We start from the raw sequence: 17026 nt of genomic DNA, 5'->3' as shown, positions 1-17026 counted from the left end.
TTGGCTTTGACTTTTCTGGTGCTTTTATTTTATTTTTGATCTTCTTGGAGAAAGAAAAGTTTTGCCTTGAGCAGCATCTATGAGGATCCAGATAGTCCAAGGTCTGGGACAAGTGGTGCCCCCAAGGCCATCCCCTCGAGCCACACCCCTCCCCCAAAGTTTTAGTCAGGGGTATATAGTAAATGTCATGGACAGTAAACAAAATTCACTGCCCGTGACCTGTCCGTGACTTTTACTAAAAATACCTATGACTAAAACATAGCCTTAGTCATCAGCTATAGTCCTACTGGCACATGTTGTCTTGTGGTGATGGCCATGACCACCATAAACTTTGTAAAACCTCTTGGTGCCATTGTGAGCCTGAAGAGTACAGCCCAAACCCAAAACTGGTATTGACACATTCCAATGGCAAACCTGAGGGGGGGGGGAAATGTCTTTGACTTAGCTTTCCTGCAGTAGCCCCCTCAAACATATTAGCATCCACACACTATATATTTATCTTGGGGAAAAAAGCAAACTCCCTCTCAGGTGCAGTGGGGACTTGACCCAGGGGTCTCCCACAACCCAGATGTGTATCCTAGCCATTGTGCTAAAGTTATGAGGGAGGCCATCCTCCTCCTTTTCCCCCTCCTTCCCCCTAGCCTGCAGGTTGAGTTAGGCAGAGGACCACCTATCTTCTCTCAGTTCGTGTTTTGCACTGGGGCTTATGTGTCTGGACACTTGGCATGGGGCTGCAGCGTGCATGCTCAAAGGCAGAAACATGGGTGCCTAGGGGAATTTTTACTGCTAAAATTTAGGCAGCAAGGGCTTTTAGGCATCTACAGGGCTTGGGACCAGCTGGGGGTGGGTGGGTTTGTGAATCTCAGTGGGGCCTGATTCTGGGATTTAGGAACATAAGTGGGAGTTAGGCACCTACATACTTTTGTGAATCTACCCCTTAGTGCCTGATCATTTGGCTACAAGCAAATAAAGACAGTAGACCTTTAAAACTATGCCCTATATCAGGGATAGGAACCAGTACCATTATGTAAGTAAATGAGAGACAAGTGTCTCAAATGCTGCATAATTTTGGGAGATCTTTGGGAACAGGGGATGAGAGAATCTTAAGAACTGGTAGATGAGATTGAGTCAAAACTTAGTCAGAGACCTTTTACTTTCTGAGATCTTCTTCTAGATGCGTATCTCCTGTCTTGCCTCTGAAAGTTTTCAATCATCACAGTAACTTGTAGTATAACATCTGGGATGCTTGTGAGTGGAGAAGTTCCTGGGTTTTCTTGGGAGATATAGGAGGGGACTTCATTATTAAGCAAGTTCTTTGAGGTTACAGGTAAAGTATCTCCAGATGGCTAACCTCCCTTAAAGGGCAGAGAAATTAAGCTAAACTTCTCTACTAATTCTCCTCAATAAGGCAAAGGCCATAAAGCTTTATATGCCACTGAGTTGCATATCATGCTTGTGGTGAAGATTTTCAGACTGTTCTGAGAGGTGTCCTTGTAAAAAGATGCTGCCAGTGGGCACTTGAGGGTTTTTGCATTCCTATGTCTACATCTCAGGTGTGCGTGGGGGAAGATGCTGGGATCATTAACATTATAGACTCATAGACTTTAAGGTCAGAAGGGACCATTATGATCATCTAGTCTGACCTCCTGCACAATGCAGGCCACAGAATCCCACCCATCCACTTCTATAACAAACCCCTAGCCTATGTCTGAGTTATCGAAGTCCCCAAATTGCGGTTTGAAGACCTCAAGCTGCAGAGAATCCTCCAGAAAGTGACCCGTGCCCCATGCTGCAGAGGAAGGCGAAAAACCTCCAGGGCCTCTGCCAATCTGCCCTGGAGGAAAATTCCTTCCTGACCCCAAATATGGCGATCAGTTAAACCCTGAGCATGTGGGCAAGACTCACCAGCCAGCACCCAGGAAATAATTCTCTGTAGTAACTCAGATCCCAATCCATCTAACATCCCATTACAGACCACTGGGCATACTTACATTCTAGGCATAGAGAGAGTATACATGTGACTGCTAGTAGGAAAGAACAGTCAATTTTTTTCTTAGGAAAGTATCAATCATTTTGTCAAACAGATGCCTTTGTGAGCTATTAGTAACTATAGGGGAATATTAGCTAGAATATTAGCCCAACTTGAATTTGACACCACAGAGAGATCTACTTTGGGACAGTGACCCAATATGGACTACTTTTCCTTGGGAAATTTGTGCAGCCCAAATGCATTGTGAGTGACCAGATCGATATGTTTCTACATTGCAACTATATATTCCTACATTAGAGAAACTAGAGAGTCTACTCCAGAACGGACAGAGAGAGAGTAATTCTCCACCTGTTCTTCCAGTTTAATAGTACTTTTTGAGTGTCAGACAAAGAGAATGACTGCTGCAGCTATACATACAAAATGATGGGATCTAAATTAGCTATTACCACTCAAGAAAGAAATCTTAGCATCGTCATGGATAGTTCTCTGGAAACATCTGCTCAACGTGCAGTGACAGCCAAAAAAGCTAACTGAATGTTAGGAACCATTAGGAAAGGGATAGATAAGAAGACAGAAAATACCATAATGCCACTATCAAGATTCATGGTATGACCACACCTTGAATATTACCTGCAGTTCTGGTGACCTCATTTCAAAAAAGATATATTAGAATTGGAAAAGGTGAAGAGAAGGGCAACAAAAATGATCAAGGGTATGGAACAGCTTCCATACGGAACATGTGTTTGTGTTATACACCAGATTATGGCTTACAGGCCTGATAGAAAAAGCAGATTCTCCTTTAGCTGAATAGACAGAGAAAGTACTTTTGGATGCAGAGAGTTTTCTTCCAGGAACAGATTAATCATAAAGATGGCTTAATGAGATTAGAGTATGTTTAACAAACTACAAAGACTGAACAAATGAGTTTTCTAAATAACATTACGTCTTAAAATAACATCCAGAAAAGAGAGAAATTCAGAACTTTTAAAAAAGAGGTATATGAGCAATACAATAGCTGTGACCAGACTGTTCAATTTAGGAAACTAACAAATCAAATGCACAGCTGGATGTCAATTTCTTAAGGAATTAGGGAGGACACTGGGAGAAACTGTGTTGATGAAAAGGTGCTAGGCCTGGTCTCAGGCCCACTGTGAATCCCAGTTAGACTTGTACTCATGCATCCTCTGGCCTGGCCTACCTTATTGGCACCTCACTCTTCTGACAAATCCAAAATCCTAAGCAAACAGCAGGGGGGTCAACTGTCAAAAGTAGAAGCTGGCAGCATGAAGAAGCTGACAAGGAAACCAGAATTTGCTCTTTGTAAAGAGGCAGGCCAATAAGTGTGTACAAGCAGGTAGAGAGTATGAACCCATTTCTGCCCATTGAGAGGGGCATGTTTGTCTTCCAACTGTCATGAGACTGGAAGGTAGACTGGGACACATTAGGAGAATACCTTATTTTAGAGAGGTGAAAACAAAATGGGGAAATAAGGAGGGGATGGCGCTTGTGGGCCCTCATTATAAATATACTCTTCCTCAGTATCTCAGGCCAGAGTTCTAAGGATGAGTATATTCTTCTGGATCCTAAAGTTTCAATGAGGTATCAGGTAGACAACAGATGGGCTGTTAGCTCTTCTATGATGCAAAGTAACCCTACAGAGGCTCTCTACAAGGAACACTACGAGACTATGTATGTCTTGCTGGAAGATAGCCCAAAGCACAATTATTTGGCTTACTTTACTGCACTGCATTCCCAGCTGTTAGGAACTGCTGCACAAGTGATATCACTAAGGGTATGTCTACACTGCAGTTAGACACCCCCATGCCAGCTGACTCCGACTCACAGGGCGCTGGCTATGGGGCAGTTTAATTGTGGAGCAGGCTTGGGCTGCAGCCTGAGCTCTGGGACCCTCCCACTTTGCAGGGTCCTAGAGCCTGATCTTAGCTTGAACCTGAACATCTACATCACAATTAAATAGCTACTTAGCCCGGGTCAGCTGGCATGGGCCAGCTGTGGGTTTCTAATTGCAGTGTAGACATACCCTGAAATGAGAACACTGGGGCCTTGAATAATTAGGGCATGTCTATGTAAGCCCATGATTTGAACTCAGGGTCAAACCTAGTCTCCCATCTCTCTATATGCAAATCATGCTAACCCAGGACTTGGACTCAGAGTAGAAGGATCCCACAGGGGCTGAAGGTCCAAAATTGAGTCAAGTCAGGATCCAGAATTCAATTCCTATTGCTTAGTAGTGTGGACTTGTGCTCTGGGAGTCCAACAAAAGTATCCCACAATCCTACCTTCTTTGTCCTCTGGACAGTCACGTTAGGTGGACAGTCAAGTTTTCCCACACTGCACCACAAACAAAGAAATAGAGTGGCCCCATTTTGGAAAGGTGCTAGGAAGTTTGGGATATAGGTGGTTAGACTCGGGCCCGCATAAAACAGTGTAGACGCTGAGTCCCCAGTTGGGACCCAGGGTTCAACAACTCCTAATCTGAGGTTACAAATTAGTATAGACACTCAAATCCTAGATTAACAAACCCAAGGTCTGCTAACTTGAGTTTTACTAACCCTAACATTTATACTGCAGTGTAGACATACCCTTAGGGTATGGCATATCCCACAAAGGGTCCAAGAACCCAGGCTCCAGCCAGAGTGTTTACACTGCAATTTTACAGCTCAGTAGTCCAAGTCCCACAAGCCCAAATCAGATAACATGGGCCAGCTGTGGGTGTTTGACTGCAGTGGAGACATACCCTTACTGTCCAAGTCAGACTCTAATCTTGTCATTTAAAGGTGAACTGCAAAGGACTGGTGATTTTTGAGTTAGTATGGATTTACGTGCTGAATGTTTCTGCAAGAAATGCAATGTATAACAAAAAGCTTTAACTTATCTTTTGAAATTTTTTTTATTCTCTGTGAAATCCTGACACTTCCTGGTTTACTACTTGCCCTAGAATGCATGCATCTGTGATGCCACTGATACTAGATATCCTGTAAGACTTATGGTATCAGTAACATCCCAGAATGATGAAAACACCTGTTAATAGCTTCAAATGGTAGACACACACCTTGTGTGACTGATGAAAAGACTATTCCACCAGGAAGAACACTTTATGGAGTGGACAGTTTAAAATAGAATATTGTGGTTGGGCCCAGTGACCATTTACAACAATTTTAGAAGACATTCCCTACCATTACTCTCACTTCCTACCAGTCATCTTAACTGCTCTGATTCAATCTTCTCTCCATGATGGCACATAATTTACATCTGCTTTAATAAAATGAACTCACTTTACTATACCAGAGGTTTTCCCTTCCTTCCACCTTATTGTCTCTAAAGTGTATACAAATCTGAACTTTTTATGAATACTTGGTGTTTCAGAATCATACTTGTGTGATGGTAAAAAAAGGCAAAAGCAAACATGAAACTGACACTGATCTTTTCATAAAACTCTTATTATGGAACTTGTTCCTAGATGCAGTTCTTAAGGCCTTTGATGTCTAACACTGCTGATATGCAGCACTAGAAACTTCTTGTGAATGAGCTGAATGCTGAGCTAAAAGCTGGTTCAACAATAAAAACAGCTGGTTCCAATTGTGGGAAATACACTTACTGAAAGCAATACATTTCATCTGACTCACCAATTATATGCACTACAAGAGGGAGGGTGATTCAGAGCCTACACCAGCAGGTTTTAACCTAAAATGTCTCTACTTTTCCTCTAATTAGACTGTTTCTAATAAAACCCAAGTCAGATCATTCACCATAATGGAATTCCTCAGGAAATTCCCAGAACTGCACTAACTACCACAACTCGTTTTCTATCCTTAACCCCTTGATGACTTAGCATTTTGGAGCTTTCTTCATAAATAGCAGGAAGAGCTACATAAGTTTAGTTCTTATGTAACTAAAATATTTTTAATAATCTGAAATACAGATATAGGAAAGTCACAATTATTATGACTACACATGAATACACTACCAATCATCATGGTATCTGGCATTTTACATGGGTTACATTGGATCACTGGGTCATAACACAAACATGTGCTTCAAACAACTAATATAATTTACTCAGATATACTTTTTAAACAAACACAGAGATGAACAGCTAATCCTAATACAATTTCTGCAAGACAGCAACCCAGCAAGCACTAAGAATATCCTCTATCATTGGCAGGAAACACACACAGTCATATTTATATTGCCCTTTCTTTAAAAATTACTTTCCACGACTTAAGAACCAATGATGAGACACATCTATGCAATGAGCTTTGACTTTTGCTAGCCTAAGACTCCATTTGCTACCTTTTCATTTTTTTTTAATTACCACAATTTTGTTCCCTGCTAGAGGAAGAAAAAGAAGCACTTCTATACTGCATAGCACAGAATTCAAAAGACAAGAATCAACAATATTAAAGCTGCCTGTGTAACCTTAACTCTGCCCCCCATACATATGTATTACAATGTAGTCTTTTATTATAGGGATCACATATTACTTTTTCAACATATCATATGTGCAAGTAAGCAGGACTCCTTACGTGCACTCTCTCTTTCACTAATTGTATAGAAGTGTGTAGCACTGCATAGAAACTTTCTTTATTTTAACATTCCAAGCTTCTGAGCAGCTTCAAACAGCCACCATTTTTTAAATTTTAACCTGCCAAACAAATGACTAGTTTTTTCCCTTCCAAATGTGGAATCCCCACTCCACCCTCCCAAGTCTCATAATGGACAATATTCGGTCCTGAAGTTGTGACGGGTATAAGAGCTAATATTTTTGTCCCAGCAAAGCTAGAAATTAGAGCTTTATATCACTGGAAAAATGAAAATCTTCCCATTCCAGTGGGACACACAACACTTTTATAGCTCTAGAAGGGTAAGATATACCTGATTTTGAAGTTATGATATTTTTATGTATAGAAAAGCTACAAAGTCATTAAAATAAGTTTTTAAAAACTAATATAGCTTTAATATACATAATTAGATATATAATATAATCATATATATTAACTAATATAGTTTTTCACTTCCAGGGAGACCTATATCATTTTACTCATGATAACTAAGGCCACTGTCTTTTACAGGAGGAGGTATAAAAGAAATAGTCCCATTGACAATTTAAAAAACCTTAATGTCACTATCCCAACATGTGTTATATATATTTACACTTGTGTAGTAAATATTTAACTAAGTTATGATTAATCACTACTCTGTTCCTTTACATGCTGTACCTGTTGATGCCTTTCTTCATATGAAAGCCAACTTTCTATTACCGAAATCCATGAGAAGTCTAATTTGCCATTTCCTGCCCATAGGCAATATTTCAGGCTGACTATATGCTACTTGGGCCTAACTGCATTCTCCAGGAGTCCTTCAAGAGGGAATCTCTTTCAATACATCAGTTCATAATTGTGCTGTAAGGGCCCAATTACTTACACTATTTATAATGGTCTTTACTACTACATCTAAAGCTGTGATCATTTAATTTTCAAGCAGCTGATTAGCGATGGTTGTAGCTTTAAGTGGATCCTGGAGAGACCAATCAAATGGATCCTTTGTTTAATTAGTTTTCCATTTTTACCTTAGAGACAGAAGTTTAGAACACACTGGAGCCCTTGGCAGCTTTTGATGTTTACAAGCAGCTTCAAAAGAATGTCTGTTCGAGTAGTTTCTTGTTGGAGAACTTGAAAGGTTGCTCTAGCTAATTTAACTGTCTCTGTTTTCTGTCCAGTACTAGAAAACAAGGTGCTTTCTACTCCAGCACCTGAAGATGAGACATATCTTGTTTTTGTGCTTCTATGTTTTCTCCAGATTAGAGATAAGAAGAAGTTTAGCTTGAGGTTATCTTCTTTACAAGTTAAATTTACAGACATGTGGTCAACAAACATACATACTGACCACTGCTTTACCATCAAATGTGGTACATCCAATCTGTTTTATGTGCGTGCATCTACATCACTACATCTACATCACTACGTTGGACTAGATGACCTCCTGAGGTCCCTTCCAACCCTGATATTCTATGATTCTGTGATCACCAATCACCTCACCCACATCAACTCACCAACCTATTAAAATTATTTGAGGGGGTCAAGAAACATGTGGACAAGGGTGATCCAGTCGACACAGTGTATTTGGACTTTCAGAAAGTCTTTAACAAGGTCCTACACCAAAGGCTCTTAAGCAAAGTAGGCAGTCATGGGGTGAGAGGAAAGGTCCTCTCATGGATCAGTAACTGGTTAAAAGATAGGAAACAAAAGTTAAGAATAAAGAGTCAGTTTTCCATAGTGGAGAACGGTAAATAGCGAGCTTCCCCCAAGGCTCTGTACTGGGACCTATGCTCTTCAACATATTCATAAATAATCTGGAAAAAGGGGTAAACAGTGAGGTGGCAAAGTTTGCAGACGATACTAAATTACTCAAAATAATTAAGTCTAAAGCTGACTCTCAAAACTGGATGATTAGACAACAAAATGGCAGAAGAAATTCAATGTTAATAAATGCAAAGCAATGGACATTTGAAAAAATAATCCCAACTATACATACAAAATGATGGGGTCTAAATTAGAAGTTACCACTTAAGAGAGATTTTGGAGTTATTGTGGATAGTTCTCTGAAAACATCTTCTCAATGTGCAGTGGCAGTCAAAAATGCTAACATGTTAGGAACCATTAGGAAAGGGACAGATAATAAGACAGAAAATATCGTCTGTAGACAAAAACTTTTCTCAAAGTGATCACTCCATATCTGATCTTTCAATATTCATATTCACCCTCAAAGCAAGCCTGCACAACAACACCTTCAAAACCCAACTCTGGGCACTTAAGTTCATAATGCTGCTGTACACTAAAAAACATGGACTTAATGGGGACCCTGGTTTCATGGCTCATTACAATGATCTGTAACACACACCTGACTATTATCCCTTAATGGTTCACTTCAAATCTCTTTTGCATAACAATCTAACCCTTATTGCCCACACCATCTCAAGTGGCCTCCTACAATGTGTTACCACTTATGCTTAACTATCTGTCTCAACTTGTATTTAGCTCAGACATTCTGATTTTCCCCCCAAACCTGAAGAACTCTGTGTAGTTTGAAAATTAGTATCTCCCACCAACAAAAGTTGGCCCCAAAAAAGATATCACCTTACCTACCTTGTGTCTCTCATATCCTGGGACCAACACGGCTACACCACCATTGTAAACAGGTTTGAAAATTATAGAGTGTATGTATATTCTGAACTGTAATTCAGTAAAAATGCCATCACAGGATTCTCTGTTTATTGTCTCATGTTAGCTTTCACTTCAACTTTGCTCAAATTATAAGTAAAAAGATATGTAAACCAACCTGGAATAGTAATATTAAGATGTATTCTTCCTGGCTCATGCATCACCACCATTTACTGTTATTATTTTGCAGTAGCGTCTAGATACCCCAATCAGGCATCTAGGCTGCACTGTAGTAAGCACTATAAACATGTGACCAAAGGAAAGTCCCTGTCCCAAAGAGTTTACAATTTAAGGCTATGTCTACACTATGCATCTTTTAGCAATACAGCTGTGCTGCTACAGCCATACCGCTAAAAGATGCACAGTGTAGTTGCTTTTTGTCGGCGGAAGAGAGCTCTCCCGCTGACAAAAAAATTCCACCCCCAATGAGAGGCAGTAGCTTTGTCAGCGGGAGAGCTCTCCTGCCGACAAAGTACTGTTCACTCCGGCGTTTTTGTCAGTAAAACTTCTGTCGTTTGGGGGGTGTTTTGAATCACACCCCTGAATGACAAAAGTTTTACCAACAAAAGTCCAGTGTAGACAAAGCCTAAATATAATGAGACAACAGGTGGATACAAAAAACAGATGACAGCACAAAATAACCAAGAGTTTATGATGATAAGCAGCAGTCAAAGCACACCAACTGCCTAGTCACCAGTAATAAAGATTCTGCAATTGGCATTTAGTTAACAATTCTGTTGATGCACAGAGTATTAAAGAATCCAGCTGACTCTCCCATAACTGCATTGACTCTATAGTACCATGGAGAGTAAAATAGAAAAAAATATTTTATTTGATTAAGCAAGTAGATATGATTTACAAACACAGAAGAATAAAGGATCCGTTGTACAAAAAGGTGCTAATTTTATATAGTTACTTTTATGACCATTACCATACTTTAAAAACTGAACTGAGTTTGTAAGAGTAAAGAAAAATCTGAACATTTTCTTACAGCACAGGGGGAAAAAAGTGTATTATTGGCTAGCTTAAAACCAGCCAAAAAAAATGTTACCAAATTAAACAAACACCCCCCCCCCCCCAAAAAAAAAAAAACCAACACGCTTCACTTTTAGACTGGAATCAAGCATGAGAAATTTCAATCCAAAGAACAATTTTCCCAGAGAGTCAAAAGTGCTGAAAAATAGGAGCTTATAATGAAAGTGCATCCTTAATCATAATGATAGTATTGTTACAGCAAAACAATAATAAAGGATTGTGTGAAATTCCACTTAGGTAATCTTGATAGTGTCTCTATGAATAAGAAAGTACAATACACTGTATCAGTATGGTATAGGACAGTATTCCAATATAGTGGAGATGCTCAAAGTGAAAAACAGCATTTCAGAACTCCATTATACTGGTAGTTTCCTAATATAGGAAAAATTTTATAAGCTAATGTAACTTTTACCACCAAACCTTTTAAAGTTATCTTATTAGATATGGAATACAATAATATAGTAATACCATCAATGAGAAGGGAGGTAGCATAAAAAGCTCTCCTACCTGATAGTGACTGTAGTGCCTTTTCAAAAGAAGGCAATGGGTCCTTTCTGAGAGGTCGGCTGAGTGAAGCCTCCTGTGCACTGAAGAGTCCAGGGCTGTCAATTAACTTTTTACGTCCACTAGTGCTGGTAGAGTTAGTGACTCTGCAGCTGCCTATTGCACTTGTGAAAAGATTTGTGTGTTCATCACTGGTAGCTGGCTCAGAGCTAGGGGTAAATCCTCCCAAGGACAGACCTGCAGAGTTTTCAGAACAGTCTATCTGTAATGGTGTCTGTAATCCCAATGCTAATGAATTAGACTCTGAAGGCTCTCTCCTGACCCACTGTTCCTCTCTGCTTAGCAAACCCTTTGAAGGTGAAAGGTGTGGACAAGACATATGACATCTGTGCTTCTCTTTATGTTTATATCTCTCACCAACAGCCTCCTTCCCAAATCTGTAGCGCTTCAAGGATTCCAGGACTGTTCTGGAAGAGCTGTTAGCTGTTATAGTGTCCATGGAAACCTGTGGTTGCTCTGAAGAACGATGTTCTCTATGTTTATGACGATGTCTGTGTTTATGTTCAAGCATCCAGCCATAAGCCATTTCAGGTGGAACACTGGGGTAGGTGCTCATAGAGAGGAGTGGAGTCCTGCTAGTTGTGAGGAAGGCTTCTTGACGTAGAAGCTTATGCTTCTTCTTGTGGTATTTGGCGGGATTAAGAAGTAAATGGCCTGTATGCATGTAAGAAGGTGGTGGCAGTGGGGTAGTAAAAGAAGGAGAAGGTGGTGGAGGATAAAGAGTTGGAGGATACCTTCCATAATAACCTAATCCTATTGGAGTAGCTGCAAGGGGAGAAGGAGAATAAGGCATGCCATAAGAGGGATAGAATCCAGTACTGGAAAGAGGAAAACTAAGACTATGCATGAAAGGCATTTCTGCCATAGCCTCCCGCATCTTGGGGGGTCTGCCTCTCTTCTTCTTTAAATCAGGTTTTCGAATGTAGTGCAAAGGATCTAAAGGAAATGTTGGATGAGTATAGAAGCTATTGAAGTTTATCCTAAAAATAGTAGGCAGTAGGTCTCGGGGTATAAAATGATGACTTCTGTGGGTTATTCTAATTTCACTCAAACGACTTATTAGTTCCTCTAACTCAGCAAGGAAATCAGGGTCTTGCCTACCTCGGAGCTGAGGATATTTCTTTTTCCTTTTTCGCTTCTGTCTTTTCATTTTATCGTAGCTGAGGTAATCGTGACCCCTGCGCTTACATTTATGTTTATGTTTTTCTTTTAGGCTACTTAAAACTGTTGAGGTTTCAGGGGAAATGAGGGAAACATGCTCAAATGAATGTCTTTTCTTCTTCTGCCCACAGAATTTCTCTGCTCGGTCTGAAGTACTGTTATTATCTGTTCCTATTCCACTGTCACTGGGAACTGTCTCATCACTGTGAGACTCACTAATTGGTGAAGGAGTGGCTTCCTTCAGAGATGTCAGTTCACTTAAGTGAGAAGGAGAGTTTGGCAGTAAAGTAGGAGGAGATAATCTCCTCCTTCCCTTGGAGGCCTTTTTCATTGCAAGGGTCTGAACTACACTTCCTTGTCTGGAGTGTAGATGTAAATATGGCACTGAACTGGGCTCAACAAATCCTGCATCACTGCTGACAGGGCTCTGCCCCCCACTTGCTGCAGAAGACTGAGAGCACACTGGAGATGGAAGAACCTCTGAATTATTAGCTGCTGAAGGCAGCAAAGGAGGAAGTACTTGTCCCAGTATTGTCCCCGCTGTTTGCTGGGTAGTATTCTCAAGAACAGTTAAACTGGCAGAATTACTAGTTAAAATACCATTTAGGATAGCTTTAGGTTTTCTACCTCTCCTCTTTCCTATGTAAATGGTTCCTTTCTTGCTGACATTTATCTGCTGGCCTAATTTTGAACCAAATGTGGCAGCAAGGGTTGACACAGTATTGTGGAGTTTTGATTGCACTTTCCCTTTGTTATTTGGCTCCACTGTGCTAGAGAGGATTTGATTCAAAAGCTTTTTTCGCTTCAGAGTTTTCATTTTGTTTATTTTTCGGATAATTGTTTTCATTAATTGCCCATTACTTCTCTTGGTAACTTTCCTATCTGATTCTACCTCAACATCTCTCATGCTACACATCGTTTTCTGAGCTTCCTCTGGACCTCTGACCTGGTCCTTCCTCTCAAAAAAATCCCCACTACATTGCTGATCACTTTCAGATTCCATTTTGTTTGAATTATCTGTAGCAACAAAAGATGCCACAGACAGAATAGGTGGTTTCATTTTAACAGCTGATCTGATCTGTCTTTTAGGTCTCCCTCTCTTCTTAGGAAAAGTCTGTCCTGTTAAGTTTTGTTTTAGGGAGGGAATTTCTATCTCTGGCTGCAGAACAGGAGGCTCTTGCTCTTCCTTTGACTGCACTGAGAAGACTTTTGATGCTGGAATTTTTAGGGTTCTCTTTGGGGGACCTTCCAGCTGGGGCATCTCCTTTGATTTAGGCCTTCCTCTTTTGGGCTTATAAATTTCTGGTAAGATGTCACCTGACACACACACACTAGAAGGCTGTTTGTGAGTACTATAGAATTTTTTAGTCTGTTTGTCAGCTTCAGTTAACAGAGCAAGAGACTGTCCGCTGCTAGATTTGCTCAGTTTTGGCAACTGATGTTTGACAAATTCATGATCTATAAATGAAGTTGACCCTATATTTTTCAAGAATTTAGCCTGCTCCAGACTACTGTTTGATAGTGCAGTGCATGAAATGTTTTTAAAAAGCTCTGACCTTTCTAATTCTAGACCCTTTGGAGGCTGACATATGTTTCTAGACACCACTTTAGTCCATCGTGGTTTCCTTCCTTTTCTTTTCTTTAAAGATTTTGACTGAGTAGCACTCAGGTCATCAGCTCCTTGGCAAGGTTTCCCTGATGCAGTTATTGCACCAATCTTTAGAAACTGTTTGGTATTAAACAAACTTGTGAAGCTAACCACTGAAGAGGTGATGGTAGCATGAATATTTGATTCAGTTGCCAGACTGGTTTTTTTCCCTATGGAGGGACTAGTTCTTGTGGTGTCTGTGTGTGTGGCTTTTGAATCATTTAATTCTTTATCCACACCTTTAAAATCAGTGCTCAGACTGTGATTCAATGACCTGTTCAGGTTCAGAAGTGTACTGTCCGAAGAAAACTGAGTCTTCCCAATCTGCTCAGAAATTCCTTCTAAGACATCTGTTGTGGTAGTACTTGTATGTGATGGATTTGAAGCTAACTGAGAGGAGGTTGCTGTGGGGCTCCTGTTTAAGGTAGTAACAGACACTGTGGGTGAGGGTGATGGGAGGTTTCCTTCTCCAACAGCACTAAATGGGGACTTTGCTGTAGATACATCTGAAGCGCCTCCTGTTCTGAAGTCTGGTGAAGTGCAATATACTGGAAGCTGCTTTTCATGCTTAGATGTTTCACAAGTCCCCTTTTCATTGGATTGGAAACTGTCCTGCTGAATACAGGTTCCTTCATTAAATATTTCTTTGTCTATACCAGCAACCTCTTTTCGAAATGAAATCTTTTCCAAGATATTGTCTTTATTCTGTCTTATAATATGTTTCTCAAAAGTTTTACTGCTGATATTATCTTTCAGTAATTCTGTAGTCTCATGGCTTTCAAGATTATTGAGGTTTGTACTGCAAGAAAGCTTGAAGGGCTCCGAGGCAGGACTGAGAGAATCAGCTTTCAGACTTCCAGAGTCCTTGTTAATTAATCCTGCTGAAGTGCCAATCCCCGGCAGTTTCTTCCCAGAGTCCTTGTTAACCAGTCCCACTGGGGTGCCAATCCCTAGCAGCTTCTTCCCAGAGTCTTTGTTAATCAATCCTGCTGGGGTGCTAATCCCCAGTAGCTTCTTCCCTGACTCTTTATTTACCAATCCCACTGGGGTACCAATCCCCAGCAACTTCTTCCCCAACTCCTTGTTAACCAATCCCACTGGGGTGCCAATCCCCAATGACTTCTTCACCAACTCCTTGTTAACCAATCCTGTTGGGTTGCCAATCCCTGGTAGTTTCTTCACAGAGTCCTTATTAACTAATCCAGCCACAGAGTTAGTCACTGGCTGCTTCTTCCCAGAGTCCTTGTTAAGTAATCCTGATGGAGAGCCAATCCCTGGTGGCCTCTTTCCACAGTCCTTGTTAATTAATCCAGCTAAAGAGCCAATCCCTGGTGGCTTCTTCCCAGAGTCTTTGTTAACCAATATGGCTGCAGTGCCAGTCCCCAGTGGCTTCTTCCCTGAGTCCTTGTTAACCAATCCAGCAGCAATGCTAGTTCCTGGAAATTTCTTTACTAAGTCCTTGTTAACCAGTACAGCTGCAGTTCCAGTTCCTGGTAGCTTCTTCCCAGAGTTTTTAACCAACCCAGATGGAGATCCAGTTCCTGGCTTCTTCTGCTTTGTTTTGGAAGACTTTGAGGGGGGGCAAATTGCAATAAGTTGAGCCAATTTTTCTGTTACAGTTGTTGCTCCATTAATTTGTGCTCTATCCTTCAAGTCAGGATCACGGCTATCAACAAGAGTAGGAGGAGTTGACTTCACATAATCTGTCATTTCAGTGGGTAGTGGAGAAAACTTCTTAGGTACAGGAGTGGTTTCTCCTTGTATGTCTTCCTCAGCATGGAATTCAACTGTTGCAATTTCTCCAGCTTTCTTGCAAAACTTTGAAGGGTCCTAAAAGTTTAAATAAGAAAAATACTTTAGAAACCAAGTAAAAACAAAAGTCAGTTTTCTCTAATCATACTACCCTATAGTGTTGATGTAATTAATCATTGCTGTTTGATAAGAGATCACTGTGAATGAGATGTTGCATCTCAATGGACTGTATCATTTTTAAAAGAACACATTTCAGTGGACATATACAGGCTTTTATAAAACAACTATCACCCACACACCTTCAGAACACCCAGTCCAAGTAATTTAATCTGTTCTACTGATTGGAGTGGTCCTGGGCTTTCAGCACAGTAGACTGCTAACTGTGCTAAAATATACTGAACTTCATGGTGGTTTGTGCACTGGAAAAATGAGGACTAGAGACTACCAAAATTATTTGCAGCTGTGGCTCAAACTATATTTGAAATCTAGTCTCTAGAGGGGAAAAGCTATGCTAATACAATAATCCATTACATCACTAAATGTTTTTGGGGATGTTCCAGTAAATTAACCTTTTCCTTACAGAGGATTTTCATCTTTTATATAGCGCTCCCAATAGAGATCCTAGAAATGCATGAGATGTATTAACTTCTGTTGGGAGCTGGTGGAGGAACTGATACTCATTTCTTATAATTATCAGGTAATGAAGTAGAAAGTACAAGGTTTGAAGAAACTTACCTGACACCTACTGGCCTGAGGATTAAGCCTACTATCCAGGGTGAAAAATACTGGTGCTACCATGCCCACCCAACATCATCCTCCCTGACATTTAAATTAATACAAAAATTGTATACTGTTTGTAAATTAAGAACAGTAAAAATAATCAATTTTGTATTTAATAAATTTTACAAAACTAACTTGGGCTGGCCAAATAGCAGAAAAAATATTTGTTGACTATATTCAAATGTCACCATAATTCATTTAATATTATTTGGTGAACAGGAGGTAACAAACAATAGAGGTGCTCAAATACTGAAAAACAAAATTGTTGAGATATACCAGTGATGTTAATTGAGTAATTATAATATATTAGCAGTGTTCTTTTTGACCAGTCTTACTTACTTCAGTATTGTGCTTTTGATAGACCTTTTTTCCCTTCCTGGCTTCACCCACTCTTTTATGTAGTCTTGAGCAGCCAAAATTTTGATTAGAAAAAGGAGTCTAAATTTAGGCTCCTATGTTCATGTAAAGTCAATGGGATTTGTGCTCCTAATTCCCTTAAGCACTTTTGAAAATCCCATAACTAATATATGGACTTGGTGTCAGGAGTAAGGCCCTCAGCCGCACCTGCTCAATACTCCTGACACCCTAATGAGCCAGCCAGGCTGCCTGATGGACCACTTTGCCTAACTGGCTGAGAAAGCCAGCAGGCCAGCTCTTAAACCTAGCAGCAGCAGCTACTCGCTGGCTGCTCAATGCCCATGCCCATGGGACTCTGCCTCCCTAAGCCTGTCTCTCTGAGCCTGCTCCTGCTCCTCCACATCTCCAGCCCAGACCCTCTTCCGCACCCAGTCTTGCTCCTGCCTCAGAACCAGCTCTGCTTCTGCCATCTCTGACTCCTGGTAATCCGGCTCTGAC

The 17026-nt window shown here is 40.5% G+C and overlaps 1 protein-coding gene across 6 annotated transcripts in view; it reads right to left on the bottom strand.

The window, feature by feature from the left end:
* The window catches only part of ASH1L (ASH1 like histone lysine methyltransferase), a 154342-nt gene that overhangs the window by 84616 nt on the left and 52700 nt on the right, over positions 1 to 17026 (bottom strand). For all 6 annotated transcript variants that reach the window (XR_005591038.1, XM_039512678.1, XM_039512676.1 and 3 more), the window contains exon 3: positions 10774 to 15469. Coding sequence is in view for 5 of the 6 variants with exons in the window: in XM_039512678.1 (XP_039368612.1) it covers positions 10774 to 15469 (4696 nt within the window). In the remaining variant the exon portion in view is untranslated. The remainder of the gene's footprint in view (positions 1 to 10773; positions 15470 to 17026) is intronic.

Source organism: Mauremys reevesii, linkage group 24 (genome assembly GCF_016161935.1).
Source record: "Mauremys reevesii isolate NIE-2019 linkage group 24, ASM1616193v1, whole genome shotgun sequence".
Classification (NCBI taxonomy): Eukaryota; Metazoa; Chordata; order Testudines; family Geoemydidae; genus Mauremys; species Mauremys reevesii.
Note: the sequence above shows the minus strand (reverse complement) of the source record. Positions and strands in the feature narration are given on the sequence as shown.